Source organism: Cygnus olor, chromosome 20, assembly GCF_009769625.2.
Source record: "Cygnus olor isolate bCygOlo1 chromosome 20, bCygOlo1.pri.v2, whole genome shotgun sequence".
NCBI classification, from domain to species: Eukaryota; Metazoa; Chordata; class Aves; order Anseriformes; family Anatidae; genus Cygnus; species Cygnus olor.
This window is the reverse complement of record NC_049188.1, coordinates 7,960,711-7,977,999: the sequence shown is the minus strand read 5'-3', so window position 1 is coordinate 7,977,999 and position 17,289 is coordinate 7,960,711. Positions and strand designations below refer to the sequence as shown.

The 17,289-nt window shown below is 42.1% G+C and overlaps 3 protein-coding genes across 5 annotated transcripts in view; 1 reads left to right on the top strand and 2 right to left on the bottom strand.

Annotated features, from left to right (window-relative positions):
- Positions 1 to 2,094, bottom strand: part of LOC121057949 (transient receptor potential cation channel subfamily V member 1-like) — a 16,938-nt gene extending 14,844 nt beyond the window's left edge. The window contains exons 1-2 of the mRNA XM_040532769.1: positions 1,959 to 2,094; positions 1,385 to 1,454 (exon numbers count right to left, since the gene is read on the bottom strand). The gene's annotated coding sequence lies outside the window, so the exon portion shown is untranslated. The remainder of the gene's footprint in view (positions 1 to 1,384; positions 1,455 to 1,958) is intronic.
- SHPK (sedoheptulokinase) overlaps positions 1 to 15,245 on the bottom strand; it is a 16,299-nt gene extending 1,054 nt beyond the window's left edge. The window contains exons 1-7 of one of the 3 annotated variants that reach the window (XM_040532797.1): positions 14,574 to 15,245; positions 9,618 to 9,706; positions 6,113 to 6,254; positions 3,328 to 3,511; positions 1,959 to 2,111; positions 698 to 873; positions 402 to 602 (exon numbers count right to left, since the gene is read on the bottom strand). In XM_040532797.1, coding sequence (XP_040388731.1) covers positions 402 to 602; positions 698 to 873; positions 1,959 to 2,111; positions 3,328 to 3,511; positions 6,113 to 6,251 — 853 coding nt within the window. In that variant the 5' untranslated portion in view covers positions 6,252 to 6,254; positions 9,618 to 9,706; positions 14,574 to 15,245. Of the gene's footprint in view, positions 1 to 401; positions 603 to 697; positions 874 to 1,958; positions 2,112 to 3,327; positions 3,512 to 6,112; positions 6,255 to 7,194; positions 7,820 to 7,853; positions 8,442 to 9,617; positions 9,707 to 14,573 lie in introns of those variants that run through there. The other 2 variants (XM_040532796.1, XM_040532798.1) reach the window with 2 other exon arrangements.
- On the top strand, positions 8,447 to 17,289 carry CTNS (cystinosin, lysosomal cystine transporter). Its single transcript, XM_040532812.1, has 11 exons — positions 8,447 to 8,594; positions 9,045 to 9,163; positions 10,449 to 10,527; positions 11,739 to 11,823; positions 11,914 to 12,017; positions 12,994 to 13,125; positions 13,889 to 13,988; positions 14,083 to 14,202; positions 15,305 to 15,475; positions 15,902 to 16,019; positions 16,362 to 17,289. The coding sequence occupies exons 2-11, from the start codon at positions 9,055 to 9,057 to the stop codon at positions 16,490 to 16,492; spliced, it is 1,149 nt and encodes a 382-aa protein (XP_040388746.1). The 5' UTR covers positions 8,447 to 8,594; positions 9,045 to 9,054; the 3' UTR covers positions 16,493 to 17,289.

The window sequence follows — 17,289 nt, the reverse complement described above, 5'->3', positions numbered from 1 at the left end:
CTTAAAATCCATTAGACTGCTGCAAAATATGCAGTAAAAGGCAACTGATACAATCAAGGGACACTTTCTGATTGCAGTCACAGGAAATCAGTGGCTGTCCTCAAATTTGCTGACCTTTCCTTTTAAAAACAACTTGCAAAAATATTCTTGTGTTCTTAAAAAAAAAAGAAAACCCAAAACCTAGAAGCAAAGTGAATGTGGAGTCCAAGGACGACTGTCCCAGCATGTTCATTAGCTTCAGAAGGAAATTCTAGACATCTGGGAAATATGACCCAGGAATTATATCCTCATTCCTTCTATGGCATGAAGAAACAGCTCTATACTTGTTCCTTTGTCTGAGCTTCCCTTCACCTTGTTGATCAACCTCAATTTTAAGCCTTAACAATCCTTAACGAGCTTACCCAGCTCTTCCATCCACCGTGACACCATGTCCACAAATGTTGCTAGCACATTGCCTCCATTAAGTGATGCTGCCACTGCCAAGTAGTCACCGTTGAAGTAGGGAAAGTAAGTAACAGCCGACGAAGGATCTGGCGTCTCTGGAGGCTGGAAACCAGGGGGCATTGAGATGGTCAGCTGAGCAGAGGTACTGATATTAAGAACTAGAACACAATAGAAAAAAAAGAATCAGTGTTTTACTAGGCTACCCTGAAGGTAGACAATGAGAAAACAAAGAAAGATACCAAAATGATCATACCTGCATCAGTCCTTTCAGTCAGACAGGAATAAACAGAGCACTGGAAATCTCCCAGAGCAATTCCTACTTCTGTTCCCTTGGGTATTCCATGCCATGCACAGATTGTCTTCCCCGCAATACTGCCAGGGTCTCCCACCTCTGGTAGCAAGTGAAGAGGAAAGCCGGACTTTTTCAATCTACAATCAGAACAATATTGTTGCAGGAAAGTAGTACAGGAACATGCAGCATGGCTACAAGGACCTCTCTGAAGTCGCAGACGAAGCTGGCCATATATCTGCGGCTGCTGGATTTATGGATGCTTTCGCTTCTCTAGAAAGTTTTGTCTTGGGCAGCATTCCAGTTCAATGGGCGGGGTGCACTAGAATATTCTGGAAGAATAAACTGCTTTTCGTGGTATGCAATCTGATTACCTGGGATTATACAGGAGTACACGTTCACCAAGTTTAACCTACTGATGTCACACGGACAAGCAGTTCCAAGGTTAAGGGACAACCACAAAAATTCAACTTTTAAGCGTCAAAAAACTTTGAACTGTCATGCAGTTAGTATCTCAAAACCAAATCACAGAGGTAAGTCCAACAAACTCCTTACACAAACTGCAAGATACCATATGTTGCTACAGCAAAAACACCAGATTAGTGAAAATGCAAGTTTCTGTCACTCTTAAGGCATTGGATAGTAAATTACCTTTATGAGCAGATCTTGGAATTCTGGCCTAACCTAAACTCTGAAATACATACAGCCTTAGGATTCTGCCCTGAAAGAGCAAATCGTTAAAAATAAATAAACAAAAACAGTTTTCTGTAAGACTCCCTGTAGCCTACCAAACTTTAATAAATCACAAGTAAATCGTAGCAGTTACAAAGGAGCTCAGCCAAAAGAAGGAGACAGTAGTAACTGTCTTTTGCCATTGCAGCCTTGGCTACAGCATTCACTTCCCCATCTCCTCCCACCATCACACCCCAGAAAGGGACAAGAACGGTTTGGTATACAAGGCCTCATTGATGAGCCTCTCAGCTCTGCTGTCTTAGGTATTTCTAAAAACATAGTGCTAGATTCTATACAACTTCAAATATATTTACCTTACAAACCAGAGCAAACGCCCAAGAGTCCTTCAGTACAGACCACACCACACAATTGATTAGGAACAACTTTCGATCACTTCCTATCCGTAACACATTCATACTTAGGGCCCTAAGAGATGTTCACGTTGCCTGACACAAGCAAAGCATAAAATCCATGGAATGACCTCAGCACTTACACATCAGTATTCCAGCTTTTGTTTCTGGCATTAAAATATCCCCAGCTGGCGGCATTCTGGACGGACATGAGTGGCTTCTTCAGGTCACACAACATGGCAACCACATAGTCATGGATAGTGCCAGCTGCATCGTAAGACTTCAGAAAATCTGGACTTTTAAACAAAACATTTTAAAAACAAAAACAATGAGTGGTGCTTTAAGACAGGCAGAGCAAGTTTACGTCCAGTGCTATAGGGAACTTTAGATGTGTGTGGCCTCACCTCCTAAAAACAAAACTGCAAACTCAGTGTCTCAATGATCAACTTGTATTTTGTGGGTTATTATTTTTTTTTAATGGGATTTATTTTCCAAGCTTTTACCACAGTAGCAATTCTTATCTGCTCATGGAAGACAGAGAGACAGTGGCTTTAAGGAATGAGTTATCTGGATTTGAAAGCATACCACCGCAAAACATGCCAGGAAGGTTGTAATTGTTTGTACAAAAATGTCACTTTGTTGATTCCGGAGCATTTGAGAAAAATTAGTCAATTCCTGCAGTCGCTTTAGGATTCACAGGTTATATGAATGGAAATGTACCAAGTGGTGAAACGGAACAGAAACAAACCAAAGCAGCTTGGACTCATGAGCTGTACAGCTCTAAAGCAAGATCACGTCACATTCTAGGTATCTGCTGAACATATGTTGAGGGAAAACCAAGATGTAGTAAGTTTTTCCCTACTAATTTAACTTGAACTCACTGCTGAGGAAGATAATGTCTCTGAGAAACATAGCATGCTACAGATGAGACCAAATCATGCTGATGCCAAGTCATAAGTGAAAAATTACATCCTCTGCAAAAATGCCACAGCAAAGCAGAGCATCAGTAACACCTCATAAGAATCCAGTGTCTAAAGAAGGAAGAAACTGAAATTAATTTAGGGATTGTTTCTTTCAGCATCTGGCAGCAACCAGCCAAAGCAACTCTGTTACTGTTTTAGGCATGTTTGTACTTTCCACAATCTGCACAAGCCAAAATTATAGCGTTCAAGCTACATTAGCAGACCTCCTCTGAGCAGCAGATTGGACTCGAATATTATGATACTTTAAAACTTCTGTTTCTATATGGTCAAAAGATTTTATTTTTATTAAAAAGATCTGTACTACTTTTATGAGGTCAGAGAGACTTGTGTGCTGTTACACATTGCTTACAGAATACTGCCATTATAAACATTCTTTGACTAATTAATATTATGATTAGAGAGAAAACGCACACCCTGAGCTTGTAGTTGTTTTACCATGCCACAGGAATCCTAATTGTCACACAAATTCAAGAGGAGAAACTGACAGTGAAACAGCCTGATATAACTGCCCATTTGAGAAACAATGTACCTTTTCTTTAAATACCAGTAGACTGTGGCACACCCAAATCCTGTAGCCAGGCTGATGTGTGACTGGGGCAGTGGAAGAGAAGCGAGGAAGGCAGGACTGCAGCGGCCGTCCTGCCACGTAACCAGATGACTGACCTCCTCTGGCTCAAAGGTAGGGCCAGTACCACACTCTGTCCACCTGCAACCTGAAACACAACAGTGCCTGAGAAATCCCGTGATTCCCGTCATTTTTCCTTACTAGACACTCTGATAATTTGTCAAATATATTGGGAAAAGAACAGAAACGGAGCCAGTAGCGGTTGTAATTAAATTAACTAGTCATAGTTTCAGTCTCAGATAACGTCATAATTCCAGTCATCCTGGAAAAAAATTGCAATTCTGCTACGAGAGGTAAGGAGCTGACATGACAAAACTTGAACAGCCACATCATGACCACGAGCACACAGAATTTGTAACGACTGTCTATGATGGATAGGGCACAGTTTCTTCCACCTTTTGACTCAAAGCAACAGGAAACCTGTATCTGTACGTATTAAGCAACAGACTGCAAACTAAAGAATATCCCTCACCTGTACCTTGCAATAAAGCTTCACCAGAAGTAGAGAAGGATTTAATTCAGTTTTATCAGTCTAGCACATTTGCTTTGAACAGAGGTTGCCACACCTTTGGTGAAGCCATCACATGCTTCTACGCAAAGGCCTCAGCTAAATTAGGGCAACCTCTTGGTGCTGCACGGAGCCTTCTCAGCAATGTCTGCTACTGCTCCAGCCCAGCGCGCTGCTCCCTGCCCTGACATGCTTCCCACAAGCAGTTCTGCTAAGGCAGGTTACAGACCTGCCAGAGCAGCAAACTGAGCAGATGCTGAGCTCAAGCACTGGCCCGTGATATTTGCTGGCACACTCTACAGCTCAGCTTCAGCCTCTGACAACTACTGCTCTCCCAGGTGATGCAGGGCCACAAGATAGGGATAGGACAGGCCACACACTGTCTGCAGCTGGCTCCATTTCTTTTTTTAGTGAGGGGTGGCAGGAGAGTTTCAAGCTGTGCTGTGCCACTTGTCCTACAGGTCAGAGTAGAGACCCAGCTGCTTAACTGACTAGCACAAATATGACTAAAAGAGTCTTTCTTGGGCTGCATACAGGGATTTAAAGTCACACACACAATAAAAAGCAGCCATGAAAGCAGGAAGTACTATGTGAAACACGCAAAGCAAACATACCTTTGTTGTTCTCTTAATTCCCTGTTCTATCAAGTCTGTTTGAAATGATTTTCAAATTGGCTTGTTTTTCTAGTTTTGAATGGTTTCAAAGAAATATTATTAACCATAAATCCAACCCTAAAGGATGCTATTAAAAATCTAATTTGTGTCCCAAAGCGCATGGATTCATTTAGTCTACTCAAAACAAATGAGAGCAAACACCCTCTTTCACTGGACAGAAATGAAACAAAAGTGGTGTGTGGCTTTGGGAAATAAAATATTAACCAATATCACGTAAGGAACTGTCTATCATGAACCCATGAGGCTTTGTTATGCAGCCCTTGGGACAGCTGGAAAGCAAGCAACAGCTCCTTCCCATCAGCCTTTGGATTTCTTTCTTTGCAATCATTTTTGTGTTTAAGGTAAAATTACAGCCAGTAATGAATAGCCCTGTGTCTCTTTAAGCAATTAAGACCCCGAAAACTTTTGATAGGCAGTGACCAGCACTTCTGGAAAATCTATTCTGCAGTTTACAATAAATCTTTGCTTAATCTGTAACTTTTATTATTATTTTAAGATCTGTATAATTGCTCAGATGTGCACACCGTAAGGTAAAGAGAAAAAAAACACAGAACCACATTTTGAAACCTGAACCTTGGACTTTAGAAGGTTTACGTCAGCTTAGCCAAGAAAAGAATCCATACCTATCTCACAGAGCTAGAAATCCAAGGCTTGAATTTTTCAAACATCTTCACTGTCACAATCAAGCTCCATGTGACTACCTTACTGTGGCTGACTTTGTTTCTGAGGTCTTGGCCCTTCAGTCTACAAGCAGCTGCATATTCAGAATCAAGACCACAATCCTTTTCAGCTCCTAACAGAAGCACAAGCAGGCAAGATGAATGCAACATGCCAGTCTACAACTTACTAGAAAAAAATGCTTTGAGATTTTCATAAAAGATAACAACAAAAGACTGAAATAATATTTTACTGAACGTCATTTTTTCCTCTTACTGTACTTTCAAACAGCGTGTCAGATTAGCATAGCAATGTTCATTACTGGATAGCTACTGCTGTACACATTCTAACATAAAGATCAAGTACAGCTTATTTTTCAAGGCATACATAGAACTGCTAATACTACTACTGCAGAATCACTGGAAGGTATTGAGATACTGGACACCAAGTAGTTAAGTGCTTTATGAGGTGAGTAACATTTAAGAAAAAAGGAATTCACATGGTCTCCGGAAGTTCTTTCAACTGGCAGCAGATAGCATATGATGGACAAACAATAGACAAGCCACAGATATGTAATTCCTCCTTCATACTATTAACTGTGCTCACTCTGCAGGGATCTCACAAGACCAAATCCTTCAACTGATATGTGTAAACAACATGGTTAACTACTGTCAGTAGCTGAAATTCCAGTAATTAAAGCAAAATTGACACACAAGATAATCTTGTTAATTCTGTTTTACAGAAGATCAAGGTGAACATGCAGCAGTTTCCTACAGATCACTTCAGTGCTGAAGATTTATTTTTCTGTATCATGGTACTCTAAACAGGAATGCCAAAAAATTAATGTTACCTTGATCTCTTTTCCAAAATACAATCCCGTGCATTTGCCCTGAAATTCCAATGTGACTGACTCTTTGAAGCTGCTGCTGAGGTAGAGCAGCAAGGCATTCGTTCAGTGCTGTTATTATTCTCTGGACATTCTGCTCCATTCCCTGTAATCATGAAGCATTATACCAAGATGAAGCCATTAGGACTCACTGTATTTATTAAACAAGGCTACTCTAGTCAGAAGTGAAGAACAGAATTCATTTAGGTAAATAACATGCATTACAGTAACATTCACTACTAAATTGAAAGAAAGTTTGCAAAAAAACCAACAGAACACAACACACACAAAACCCCCAAAACAATACTAGCATGTTGAGAATAAATAACAGCATCTTAGGCTGAAGGCCGTATAATCCTTGACTTATTTTCTTAAGACACTACTCAAACACACCTTTTAAAAAATCCATTAACACTCACCACATACTTTCATTAGTTCAACTTCTGCATTGCTCTTTTTTTTTTTCCACGGAGGATTATCCACATGTTCTCAGTTGCATGCAGATTCATGTCTCACAACCTCCTAAAGTCTCACAACCTCCTAAAGCCTCTACACACTGTTGACTTGGATGATGCTGATACTTCATTTCTAGATACTCTTTTCCCAGAATTGCCAAGCAAACTACATAGATCTACTCAGTAAACTGACCAAGCCCTGCCACAAGATAAGCTGCATTACAGCTTTCACCCTTTTGAAAATTCAGACCACTTTGACAGACCAGAATAAAGATTATAAGCAAAAGTATTTACATATATCCTACACATAGCTGTGAACTGTTGTGGGCATGTGTACTTCTAGCTGCATAAATGTGACTGTAGGGAGAAGCATTGGCCTGTCCAGTATCTTCGCTCAGAAATGAGTCCCTGGAAACACTACAATACTAGGCCACAGGAATGTTGATACATAATGTTTATGATTTTGATTCATTCTTTATTTGATTGAACAACATAATGAACCTAAAGCCCTTTAACAGGAATATACATTCCTGGTTATTTCCACAGGGAATTTCCAGTTATGATTCCATCTCACGTTAAAGTGCAACATACCCTTTAAGTTGGCAAGTGGTTGCTGTTTCCTGAACTGACAGCATCAAAGACAAAGGCATTGTTCGTGGAAGAATAGTTTTAGATTGTCTTGTGACATCTCTGAGGCCACAATGGAAGCACAAGCAGACTTTCTGCAGGTCTGTACGTTCTCAGAAGAGAAAGTTGAGCTTGGGCTGCCATCTCAGAAGCGTGGGAGGCTCCAGCAGTGGCAATTAGTTTGACTCAGTGGTGCCACTTACAGAATGTTCCTGGCAGCTGCCTCCATTTTGAAATGAGGTAAGAAAAGAGGGAACGAGTTCCTAAGAGTTATTATTCATCTAACAAACCCATTGACTCCACTACTATCCTAATTTGACATGACTATTTGAGTACTTAACCAGCAGCTTTTCAAAAGCTGTGTCTTTCTTAAAACAGTCAGCTTTACTTGGCTTTCTTGAACAGAAACCAGATAGCATTTTAATTCCCATTTCAGACATCCAGACACACATAGCAACCATCTCTGTCACTCTACGCACACACACAAAACAAGCCCAAACAACCAAAAAACCAACCAAACAAGAAATCCGTCAAAATCAACATAACATAGCAAGACAACCCAACTGCTACAAGGCAATGCTGCTATCCTGAAACCGCCGGCAGTGCTTTCTGCCACCCCTTACCTGCGGTCCAGCTTCCAGGCTGCTGGTGTATGCCTGTGTCTCCCTGGAGCAGCTCTCTGCCACCACATGCCCTCGCTCTGTCCCTACCAGCAGGGCAGCCTTAACAGATGTCGTGCCCAGGTCTATGCCCAGCACGCAGGATGCCTCGCTGCCCGCCATGGCCCTGGCGAGTTGCCTTCACCTCCCTCACACACTCTAGTCTCTCTAGGCGGTACTCTGACCAACATCCACTGTGTTGAGCCCTTATGTTTTTCCTCGCTGCCTTTGAAGGAGCACCTGCCCCGAGAGGGCACAAACACCACAGGCTACTGCTCCAGCAGCATGCAGGGACTGGGGTGAGTGGCCAAACTGGGCCGAGAGAGAGCCTGGACTCTGCCCTCTGACTGAAAATGTCTCCCTTCAGCACTTGAGCAATGCCCCTCCATCTTGAGAGTGGCAAAACCATCCCTTCCCCAGCCCTCCCCAGCGACCTTTGCAACTTGGAACAAAACTCCAGCGAGCAGCTGAAGCACCGAGTCCCCCCTCCCCGGCCCTCAGCGACCCCTCCTCACAGAGCCGCCGGCCCCAGCCCGGCGCCCGCCCCGCTCTGCCACACCCAAGATGGCGCCTCCGGGCGGCCACAGCGGCGCACACGCGCGAAGGGGGCGTTAGGCGGGGAGGCGATAGGCGGCCGCCTCACGTGAGGAGCTGAAAAGGGAAGAGCTCGGGGTGTGTGGGACGGAGTTGCAGTGTTGAGAGGAGGTAGGTGTTTTTTTTCCTCTTAGTGCCGCTTCCTTGGTATTAGCGTGCCCTAAGGTGTGGGATGGCGCTGCCTCACCGTACCTTCTGAGGGGAGAGTGTTGGGGACTACAAGTCCCAGCGTGCACCGCGCCCCTTCTGCTACAGGTGGGGAGGGTGGGGGGGCGCAGTGGTTGCTGAGATTTGTAGTCCTGCAAAGGGGGGGGATACCTCAGGGGACGGTAGCAGAGTGGCAGGAGCAGGATAAGCTTTGAGGGGGGAAGGCTTTGTCAGGGGAGCGTGGGCAGACAGAGGCTGAAAGCCCAGTGTCCTTTGGAGGGTGCTGAGGGCCCTTCAGCTAGGCTGGGCCAGGGGCTGTGGTGCTGAGGAGGGAGCCATTTTGCAGTGGGGAGCAGGCTGGTACCCTCTTAAAGTTTGTAGAACCTGAGCAAGGCCTTCTCGTTTTTTCTGCAGCTCTGCCACCATGAGGATGAGATATCTGTTCCCTCCTCTACTGTACCTCATGCCTGTGCTGCTGGGGAGTGGTGGTGTTTGGTCATCCCTGCTTGGGCCTGCAGACCAGCTCCAGAGTGGTAAGAGGTGAACAAGGGTAGCTCCTCAGTATCCCTAGTCATCCTCTGGGGAGATCTGTGCCATGTTGCCCATCAGCTCTTCTTTCACATGCTGTCTTTGACTTCATGTGCTCATGCTGAGGCACTCTAGTGATGGAGCACTAGGAGAGTGCAGACACTCCCCTCAGTTGAAGGAGGTTAAATACTGACTGGTACAGTCAGGGATGAACTAGGGAGCTCTCCTGCATTTAAATAACTTCTTAAGAATGCTGTGTAATATAAGGTAACAAGAAAGATGCTCGTCACTGCAGATAATGCCTATGTAACTTCCTGCAAGAAGCAGCTTTCATATTTGATTCTTATAAAGAAAATATTTTCCACTTCTTTCCAAATATGTCTGCTTTCAGAAGGTAGACAGTACTCAAAACTGTTATGTGAGGATCCTGGCAGTGTAGGGATTCACAGTTATTCTTACCTCAGAGGCTAACTGCTGGCGTTTGCTACTTCACTGTATCCAGCCCATGTATTTCCAGTTCATTATTTCAGTTCTAGCTTTCTTGAACCCTACAGTTCAGGAGACAAAATAGGGTGTCCATTACTAAACACAATATTAAAAATAATAAAAAAAAAAATCAGGACAACCTCTATTGCTCTTTTTCTGGTCTTAAATAGATTTGTTGTTCTTGTCTGTCATTTTTGACCTTTAAACTAAAAAACTTTTTAAACTTTTAACTAAAATATAGGAAAAGACTTGGATTCCAAAATTGATGATGCACGACTGGTTTATGGTTTTGATGTCAATTGTATTGGCGTTGTAATATGACCCCCTCTCAAAACATGACACGCTATACCATAGCTGTACTGTTGCAAAGCGTGCCCTATAACAGCAATGCATCTGACCACTATAGCAAGGCACTTGTGATTCTTGAAGTATTATAATTGTAAATATACATTATTTGAAACATCTGGGGACATGAAGAATTTGTCACTCAAGCAGTAACTTTAAATTTTGAGTATTGTGACTTCCAAGTTGCTGGGATTGTATCAAGAAACAAGTAGCGAGTTTTAAGTATTCTATAGCTTTGTCTTGGCACCAACTCTTGCTGCAAATCAAATATTTAAATTGCTTCCTTGTAACTTGTTCAAGTGGCGGTTACTTAGTTCTCCTTTTAGGTTGTTTAGTTCCCTTGAAATAAGCTGTACTCCCTTTGCTGTTTGGTGAAAGTGTACTGGCGTTGTGTTGTTTTCTGTTTTTAATCTGACACTCCAGGTAGTAATGGACAAATTTTTGTTTATTTCCTCCCAGATGGAGTCATTGTATTGTCTGTCCCAGAAGTGGTTTTGTTAGAAAATGGAAGTTCAACAAATGTCACGATATCTCTGAGGTAAAATCATGGTTACAACTTTGTTTTCCCTTTGAAATAGGGAATAACAAGAGGGTAAAACGTAGTTATATAGTTAAATTTCCCTGCAAACTTGGTTAACTTTTTTTATACAGAGGGACTTCTACCTGTGTGTGACTGGCTACTTCTAGACCAGTAAATCACTTAGTACCAGTTTGGACCAAGACAGTGCAGCAGTCTCTGAAATGGCCTTGTATAGTTGGTCTCTGGTAATATCCCATGCCATTTTTATGGGAAGTCAAGCAGGAAAAAACATTTTATACTGTCTATCTTGTATTAGCTTATTGAACTGTCTCCCATATGTGAACCTGCAGCTTCTCTATTTCTAAAAACTGATGCTTGAGAGGAACTTGCACTTCTTAGAAAGATCTCAAAAAATTACCAAGCAAGCAGAGCTCACTTTCTAGCAAAGAAAGGCAGCTACCCCAGAGTAGCAGCTGATGCATCTTAGTCATATTGTTTAATACAATGCACTGCTTAGCTGTGTTTTTGTTGTCAGCCTCTTGCCAGGAAAGAAGCATTAAATACTTAGACTTTGTCATCTGACTGTTCCCTTCACACACACCCCTACCTTTGGGATCTCAGTGTAAGAATTGTGACGAAGGGGAAAATAGCAAGACATGGCTGCAACAGTCCAGAACTCTTAATTCTGCAAAGTAGTATGTGGTACTGTGATCTCCTTCATGGACAAGTACAGGCATTTGAACCTTATGATAATCTACGTACTGCTGTGCAGCTAAACCTCCTGGACAAATGCTTAGTGGAGCTCTGGGGGAAAGCTTTGCAGGGCTATTTTACTTGTTTGTTTTTAATCTTGCATCATGCCCATGACTTCTGCCTGTCATCACCCCAGTACATGTCCATCATTTCTGCCCCTCTTAGTCCCCAGAATCCTACCATTGTAGGATTTTGCTGTAATGCTCTTCTCTGCCATTTGTGTGGGGTACAGGGAGGCAAAATGTGGGTATGTAACTGTTTAATGCCAGTTGCTTTTTCAGTTAAAAGAAATAGTATAGTGCTAACAATCTGGTGTTGGTGTTCCTCTGAGTACTACATAGGTACTGTACTGTTGTGTATGGACTGCCCACTACATTTGCTGCAGCTGTGTGGAGTTAGTAGATACTTTCCCACAGCCCTGAAGCAATCTTTGTGAACTCAGGCACCAGTCTAACTTGGCTCGTCTGTCTTTTCAGGGCTCCATTAAATGAGACACTGGTGATAACTCTTAATATTACACACTCATCAAAACACAGCACCATTGTTGAACTACCTGACAAAGTAAGTGACAGAATAGACTGCTGACCTTATGCAAAAGCCTAGAGCTGGTATGGTGCAACTCTCCTTTCTTCCCTCCACTTTGCCTTGCAGGTGCATTTGCCTGCAGGTCACACTGAGGCAGACTTCCAAGTGAAAGCAGATGATGTTGGACAAATAACAGTTTATCTTTGTACCAGTAATTTCAACTTAACTGGGTGAGAAACTGGTTTTTAATTCTACTTAGTATCCTACTGCTTCATAAACTCTGGCGTAATTATTTCCTCCCTATAGTTAAGTAGTTGCTGGGACATGGACAGTATATAATTGAGAAGATGTAGTGACCCTCCAGTAATCCCCGAGGTATTCAGATAAACATAAAGTATGGAAGCAGAATGGTAATCTTGGTATTTTAAACTTATATCTAGATGACTGTGACCTCTTATGGCTCCTTAGTCTGGTTTTAATAGCCCTTCTCCAAAGTTTCAAAACTACGTGTCCTGATCCAGGAAGCATTTGGTTGTCAATGTCTACATGGATGCTATTCTTATATTCTTACTGTCCAGAGCTTGTTCTGGAGTACTAATAGCCTTGTACAGCTGAGTACCCACATCCTTGTCAGGAGATGCAGGTGTTTTCCTCCCTAGTTAGCGGAGCCATCTGTTCACCAATGCTAGTCCTCTCTAACAGGAAAACAGTCTAGCAAGATGGAGAAAACTGGATTGTATTTCCTTGTCCAGATGCTACTCATCAACAGGCTACTCCTGTATTACTTCCTCATTTCACTTCTCTTTTTAAGACTCGCAGGAATTGCAGAGGTAACCATATTTGTGAAGTGATCAACAGGACAGGCCTGATCATGAGGCTTTGCTGGCAGGGCATGAAAAGTGAAACTGCTCTTGCATAACAGACCCCGTGCTATGACACTGGAAGCCATAGGCATGAGATGACCTTTTTGAATAATAATAATAGAAATGAAGAGTGGAACAGGAAGAAAAGGCTAGGTTGAATGGCAGATGTTTAAAACTTAACAGGGACACTAAAGAAAGGGAGGAAAAACTCAACTGAAACCAACACTGAATCTTTATCTTGTCTCCATGCCTCAGTTCTGTTTTTTCTCAAAGCAGAACAAGGCAAATGGTCCTGAAAATAAGTGTGAGCAGAGAAAATAACTCTGTTTGCATTAACCTTCAGACCTAGGATTCAATTTCAAGTGATTCACAGCATCATAGTGAAATATGCTGATGAAGTGATTGGCTGGATCTATTTCCTGGCTTGGTCTATCTCCTTCTATCCTCAACTGTTTGAGAACTGGCGACGAAAAAGGTAAGGAGACTTAAGATGTGTTTTCAAGTCCCTTAAGCGCATCCGAGAACAATATTCCTGGTCTCACTTTCATCCACCTTGGTTCTTGTGAATTATGTATGGAAAAACTGGGGCAGGAGGAGAAGCAGGGCAAAAACAAGGCCTGAATAAATGCAGCCCCAGTGCACTTTTTGTATGTGCAGGTCAGAGGAATTTACTTACATTCTACAGACACCTAATGCTAAGGTTTGGCATCCAGTAATAACTACTGATGGAGGATGCTTTCTGCGTTCCCTTTGGTGTTATGTTGTATATCACCTGACCAAGCCACTTGTGCTGACACCTTCACAGTTGACTTACCTTGTGAGCTGCTTATCAGACAGCTCCTTGTAGTGTTATCATTAGACTAGCTCCCCTTAACCTAAACGACTGCAAGTAGAAAGGTTATCATACATGAAAACTAAAGCATTCACTTTGGCAAAGATGCACTACTGCTACGGATTTAGGCTGGCATGGCTTTATCAGGCTGGCTGAGCTCATGGAAGGGTGAAGTTAAACAGCAGCAACAAACTTGGCAGTGAGAACTGTTGTGAATGGCATATGAAGGATATTTCACCTTCCTTCCCAAGAAACTCCACATCATGTTGTCAGAATGCCTACAGCTTTGGCTTGCATCAAAAATTGCCTATCAGTCAGCATGTTCTAAGGATAAGCCATCCCTGGAGCTGCCTATAACGCTCTCATTTCTCCTACTTTTTTTTTTTAATTCTCTTTCCTTCTCTAGCGTTGTCGGACTAAGCTTTGACTACATTGCATTAAACCTTACTGGCTTCATAGCATACAGCGTGTTTAATGTTGGACTCTTCTGGATTCCTTTAATTAAGGTAAGCACAATTTTCCCTAATATTTTTAGGGGGCGTGGGTGTCTACATAAGGGAGTTATAACACTTAGCCTGTTTTGGTTTACCTTATGCTTAGGAGGAATTCTTACTCAGTTATCCCAGTGGAGTGAACCCTGTGGCTATCAATGATGTTTTCTTCAGCCTCCATGCAGTAGCTCTGACACTCCTCATCATAATTCAGTGTTGCATCTATGAGGTATGTCTCAGTGCTGGCCTGACCTGGTAGCTCTGGCAGAGCTCCCTCTGCTGGATGCCTCACCTCTCACTGTGCTCAGATCCACTCCTTTTGGGCCCTGAAGTCATCTTCACTGCTTCTCTGTTCCTTGACTTTTCTAGAAGCCAGGCATCACAGTCCAGCTGCCTTATCTTTCTTGAGCTAATAGCTGCTCCAGTAAGCTTTGGTACTTCAGCCTCATGGATGTTCTGAGCTTATAAGTAGACTCCTTAGACTCAAAATAACTAAGGTAAACAGCCAAGTTCATAAAGTTTTCGAACAGATTTCTAGCCAGCACATGGATTACAGTTCTACACAGTACAAATGCTCATACATGCTTTCTGTTTCCTCACCTTTTGAAGATGCCTTGAGCCAGGAGATGTCCTTAGTGATTCCTTACAACTCAAATATTCAGCTTTTGAGTGCAGATGTATTTAGTGGGTAGCATTTTCTCTCCACCTCCCCACTTTTTCTTACCTGAAACAGCTGCAAAGGCCTATTTATAATTCCCACTCCCTTCTCAGGTGAGACTGATTGTTAAGTCAGGTGCTCATTGTAAAACCTCTGATCTGAACAGATCGTTTGTTCTAGATAGCAACCCAAAACAGAAATAAATACTTCCTCTGATAATGCTAAACCCAAAACTCTAATAGCATATTTATCAACAATGAGTGTGATAGTCTTTTCTAGTAAAGAACAGGGAGACAACTATGACTTTTACCATAATGGTCTCAGCTCAGCAGCCTTTTGCATTTGTGTTGATAACTTCAGACTAAACTCAGGAGATTGTTACAGATGTGGCACTGAATCATAGACATCATAAATCTTCAAAAAATACTGCAGCAATATTTTTTTCCACTTGCTTATGGACAATAGTATTCTGAACAAATGCTTTTGAATATTGTACATAAGCTTTTGCAAACCTGCAGCTGATTGCTTCAAGTTTCCTTGTGGTATGTACCTAACTGGTACAACAATGGGTGAGGACTAACCTTGCATAGTACTGAGCATATTCGATACCTTACAATGTGCCTGGGGACATAGGGCCTAGATTGGTCCAAGTATATCTGCACTTCTCTTTCAGAGAGCAGACCAGAAAGTATCCAAAGTTGTTGTTGGACTACTGGCACTTGCATGGATCTTCACATTTACAACACTGTTTCTTGCTGCAGCTGAGGAGATGACATGGCTACAGTTCTTATTTTGCTTCTCTTACATCAAGTTAGCAGTCACGTTGATAAAATATTTTCCACAGGTAAGCCTGAACTTTTCTCGTTCTATGCTATGTTACTGTCACTCTAAGCCTGAAGTACGTTCTCAAAGGTCTGACTAGACTAAACCAGCAATGGTTATTTATTAGTTTTTCACAGAAAAAACAGTATAAAGCTCCTATATAGTTTAACAATTAAGTCTTCTGTATATCTCAAAATGTTTACTTTTTGGGATTGCTCAGGGTACTAAGAGGTATCCCAACTAAGAAAAAGCCCAAGTGAACATAGACATCAACTGTGAGCTTTCTTTCCAAATTGGAGTATCTTTACCTCATTTGAAGACTGGAACAAGACTTCCACTAACTAACATGATACCACAGTAGAAAGCAGAGTCCTGTGTGGTCTTAGTCCTGGCTAGGTGCTGAACAAACAGGTACTACAACACATTAAACTTCTCATTATGCCCTCAGGCATACATGAATTTCCGTCGGAAGAGTACTGAGGGATGGAGCATTGGAAATGTATTACTAGACTTCACTGGTGGAACCTTCAGCCTCCTGCAGATGTTTTTGCAGTCATACAACAATGGTAAGGCTGGAACTGAACTGGTGGGGGCTTAATGGGGTGGGAGAACTTCATTACAAAGCAAAAACCCTGTAGGTTATCTTGGGAGACTTATGCTACAGCGTGGGTAGCTGTCTTTATGCTAAGACTAAAAGTCTATTTTGCTTAGAGATTGAAAAATACTTAGCTATTCTGAAGAAACCACAGGAACAGTTATTAGCTTTGCACAAGCTGTACAGGTCAGTCTCAAGGAGTGTTTAAGTAGTCTGGGTAACAAACACGAACTTCTTTAATATGTCTATCATCTTGTAGTCTCAAGATAAGACTAACCTCTTAGTCATAACACTCTAATCTTGTGTTTGACAGATGAATGGAAATTAATCTTTGGAGATCCAACCAAGTTTGGCCTGGGTGTCTTCTCCATCATCTTTGATATTGTTTTTATGGTTCAGCACTACTGCCTTTATAGGAGATGGGGGTATGAACCTTGTGAATAACATCTCTGAAGACAAAAACTTTTAAATTGAACTTGCCCCTATCCTGGCAAAGGGATTTCAAGATGTCTACTAGCAGCTATCAGAAATACTGACTCTGATCTCTGTTTATTCTTTGATCTGCCCTGGTATGGAATACAAGCTGCCTTGCCCAATGCTGATTGCCAGGTGCCTTGAAGGACATCAAGCTATCTAGCCTCTACTTGCAGATGGAAGGTTCGTGCCTGTTGAAGCTGCAAAGCCAGCTTAGCTTGAGCTGTCCCAGCAGCATGTGGCTCTCTTCCACTATCAACAGGAAAGAGACCAGAATTGTCTTTTTGATTGTGCATCACTTCCAAAGAGCCAAAGTTCTGGCTTCCAAGAAGTTGAGATCATGTTGATGCAACCACTTAATAACTAAAGCAGGTCTGTGAACTTCAGTGCTGCTGACTCCTTACAGACCAAACCATGCTGTAACATCAGTCATGTTGGCTGGCAACAGCAATAATGGTACCTGAAGGAACAATGAAGTTCCTAGCAAAAAAAAGACAAATACAAATGTTAACTCTAAGAGGGAAAATAAAAACACTGAGAATAACCTGAAAATATATTCCTAACTCACTTGAAGCTCTTTCAGAGGTGCTAAGACAAGTGCTCAGATAACTGCCTGAATACTTGTGGTGTACTATCTTAATCTTTCTAGGTTCCACTGACATGCCTTGAACCCTAAACTGTGGATAGTAAAGATCAGATTGTCAAAGGGATTGTTTCAAAGTGGATCATGTTCATTAACAGCCCATTAATTAAAGGTCTTAAGCACA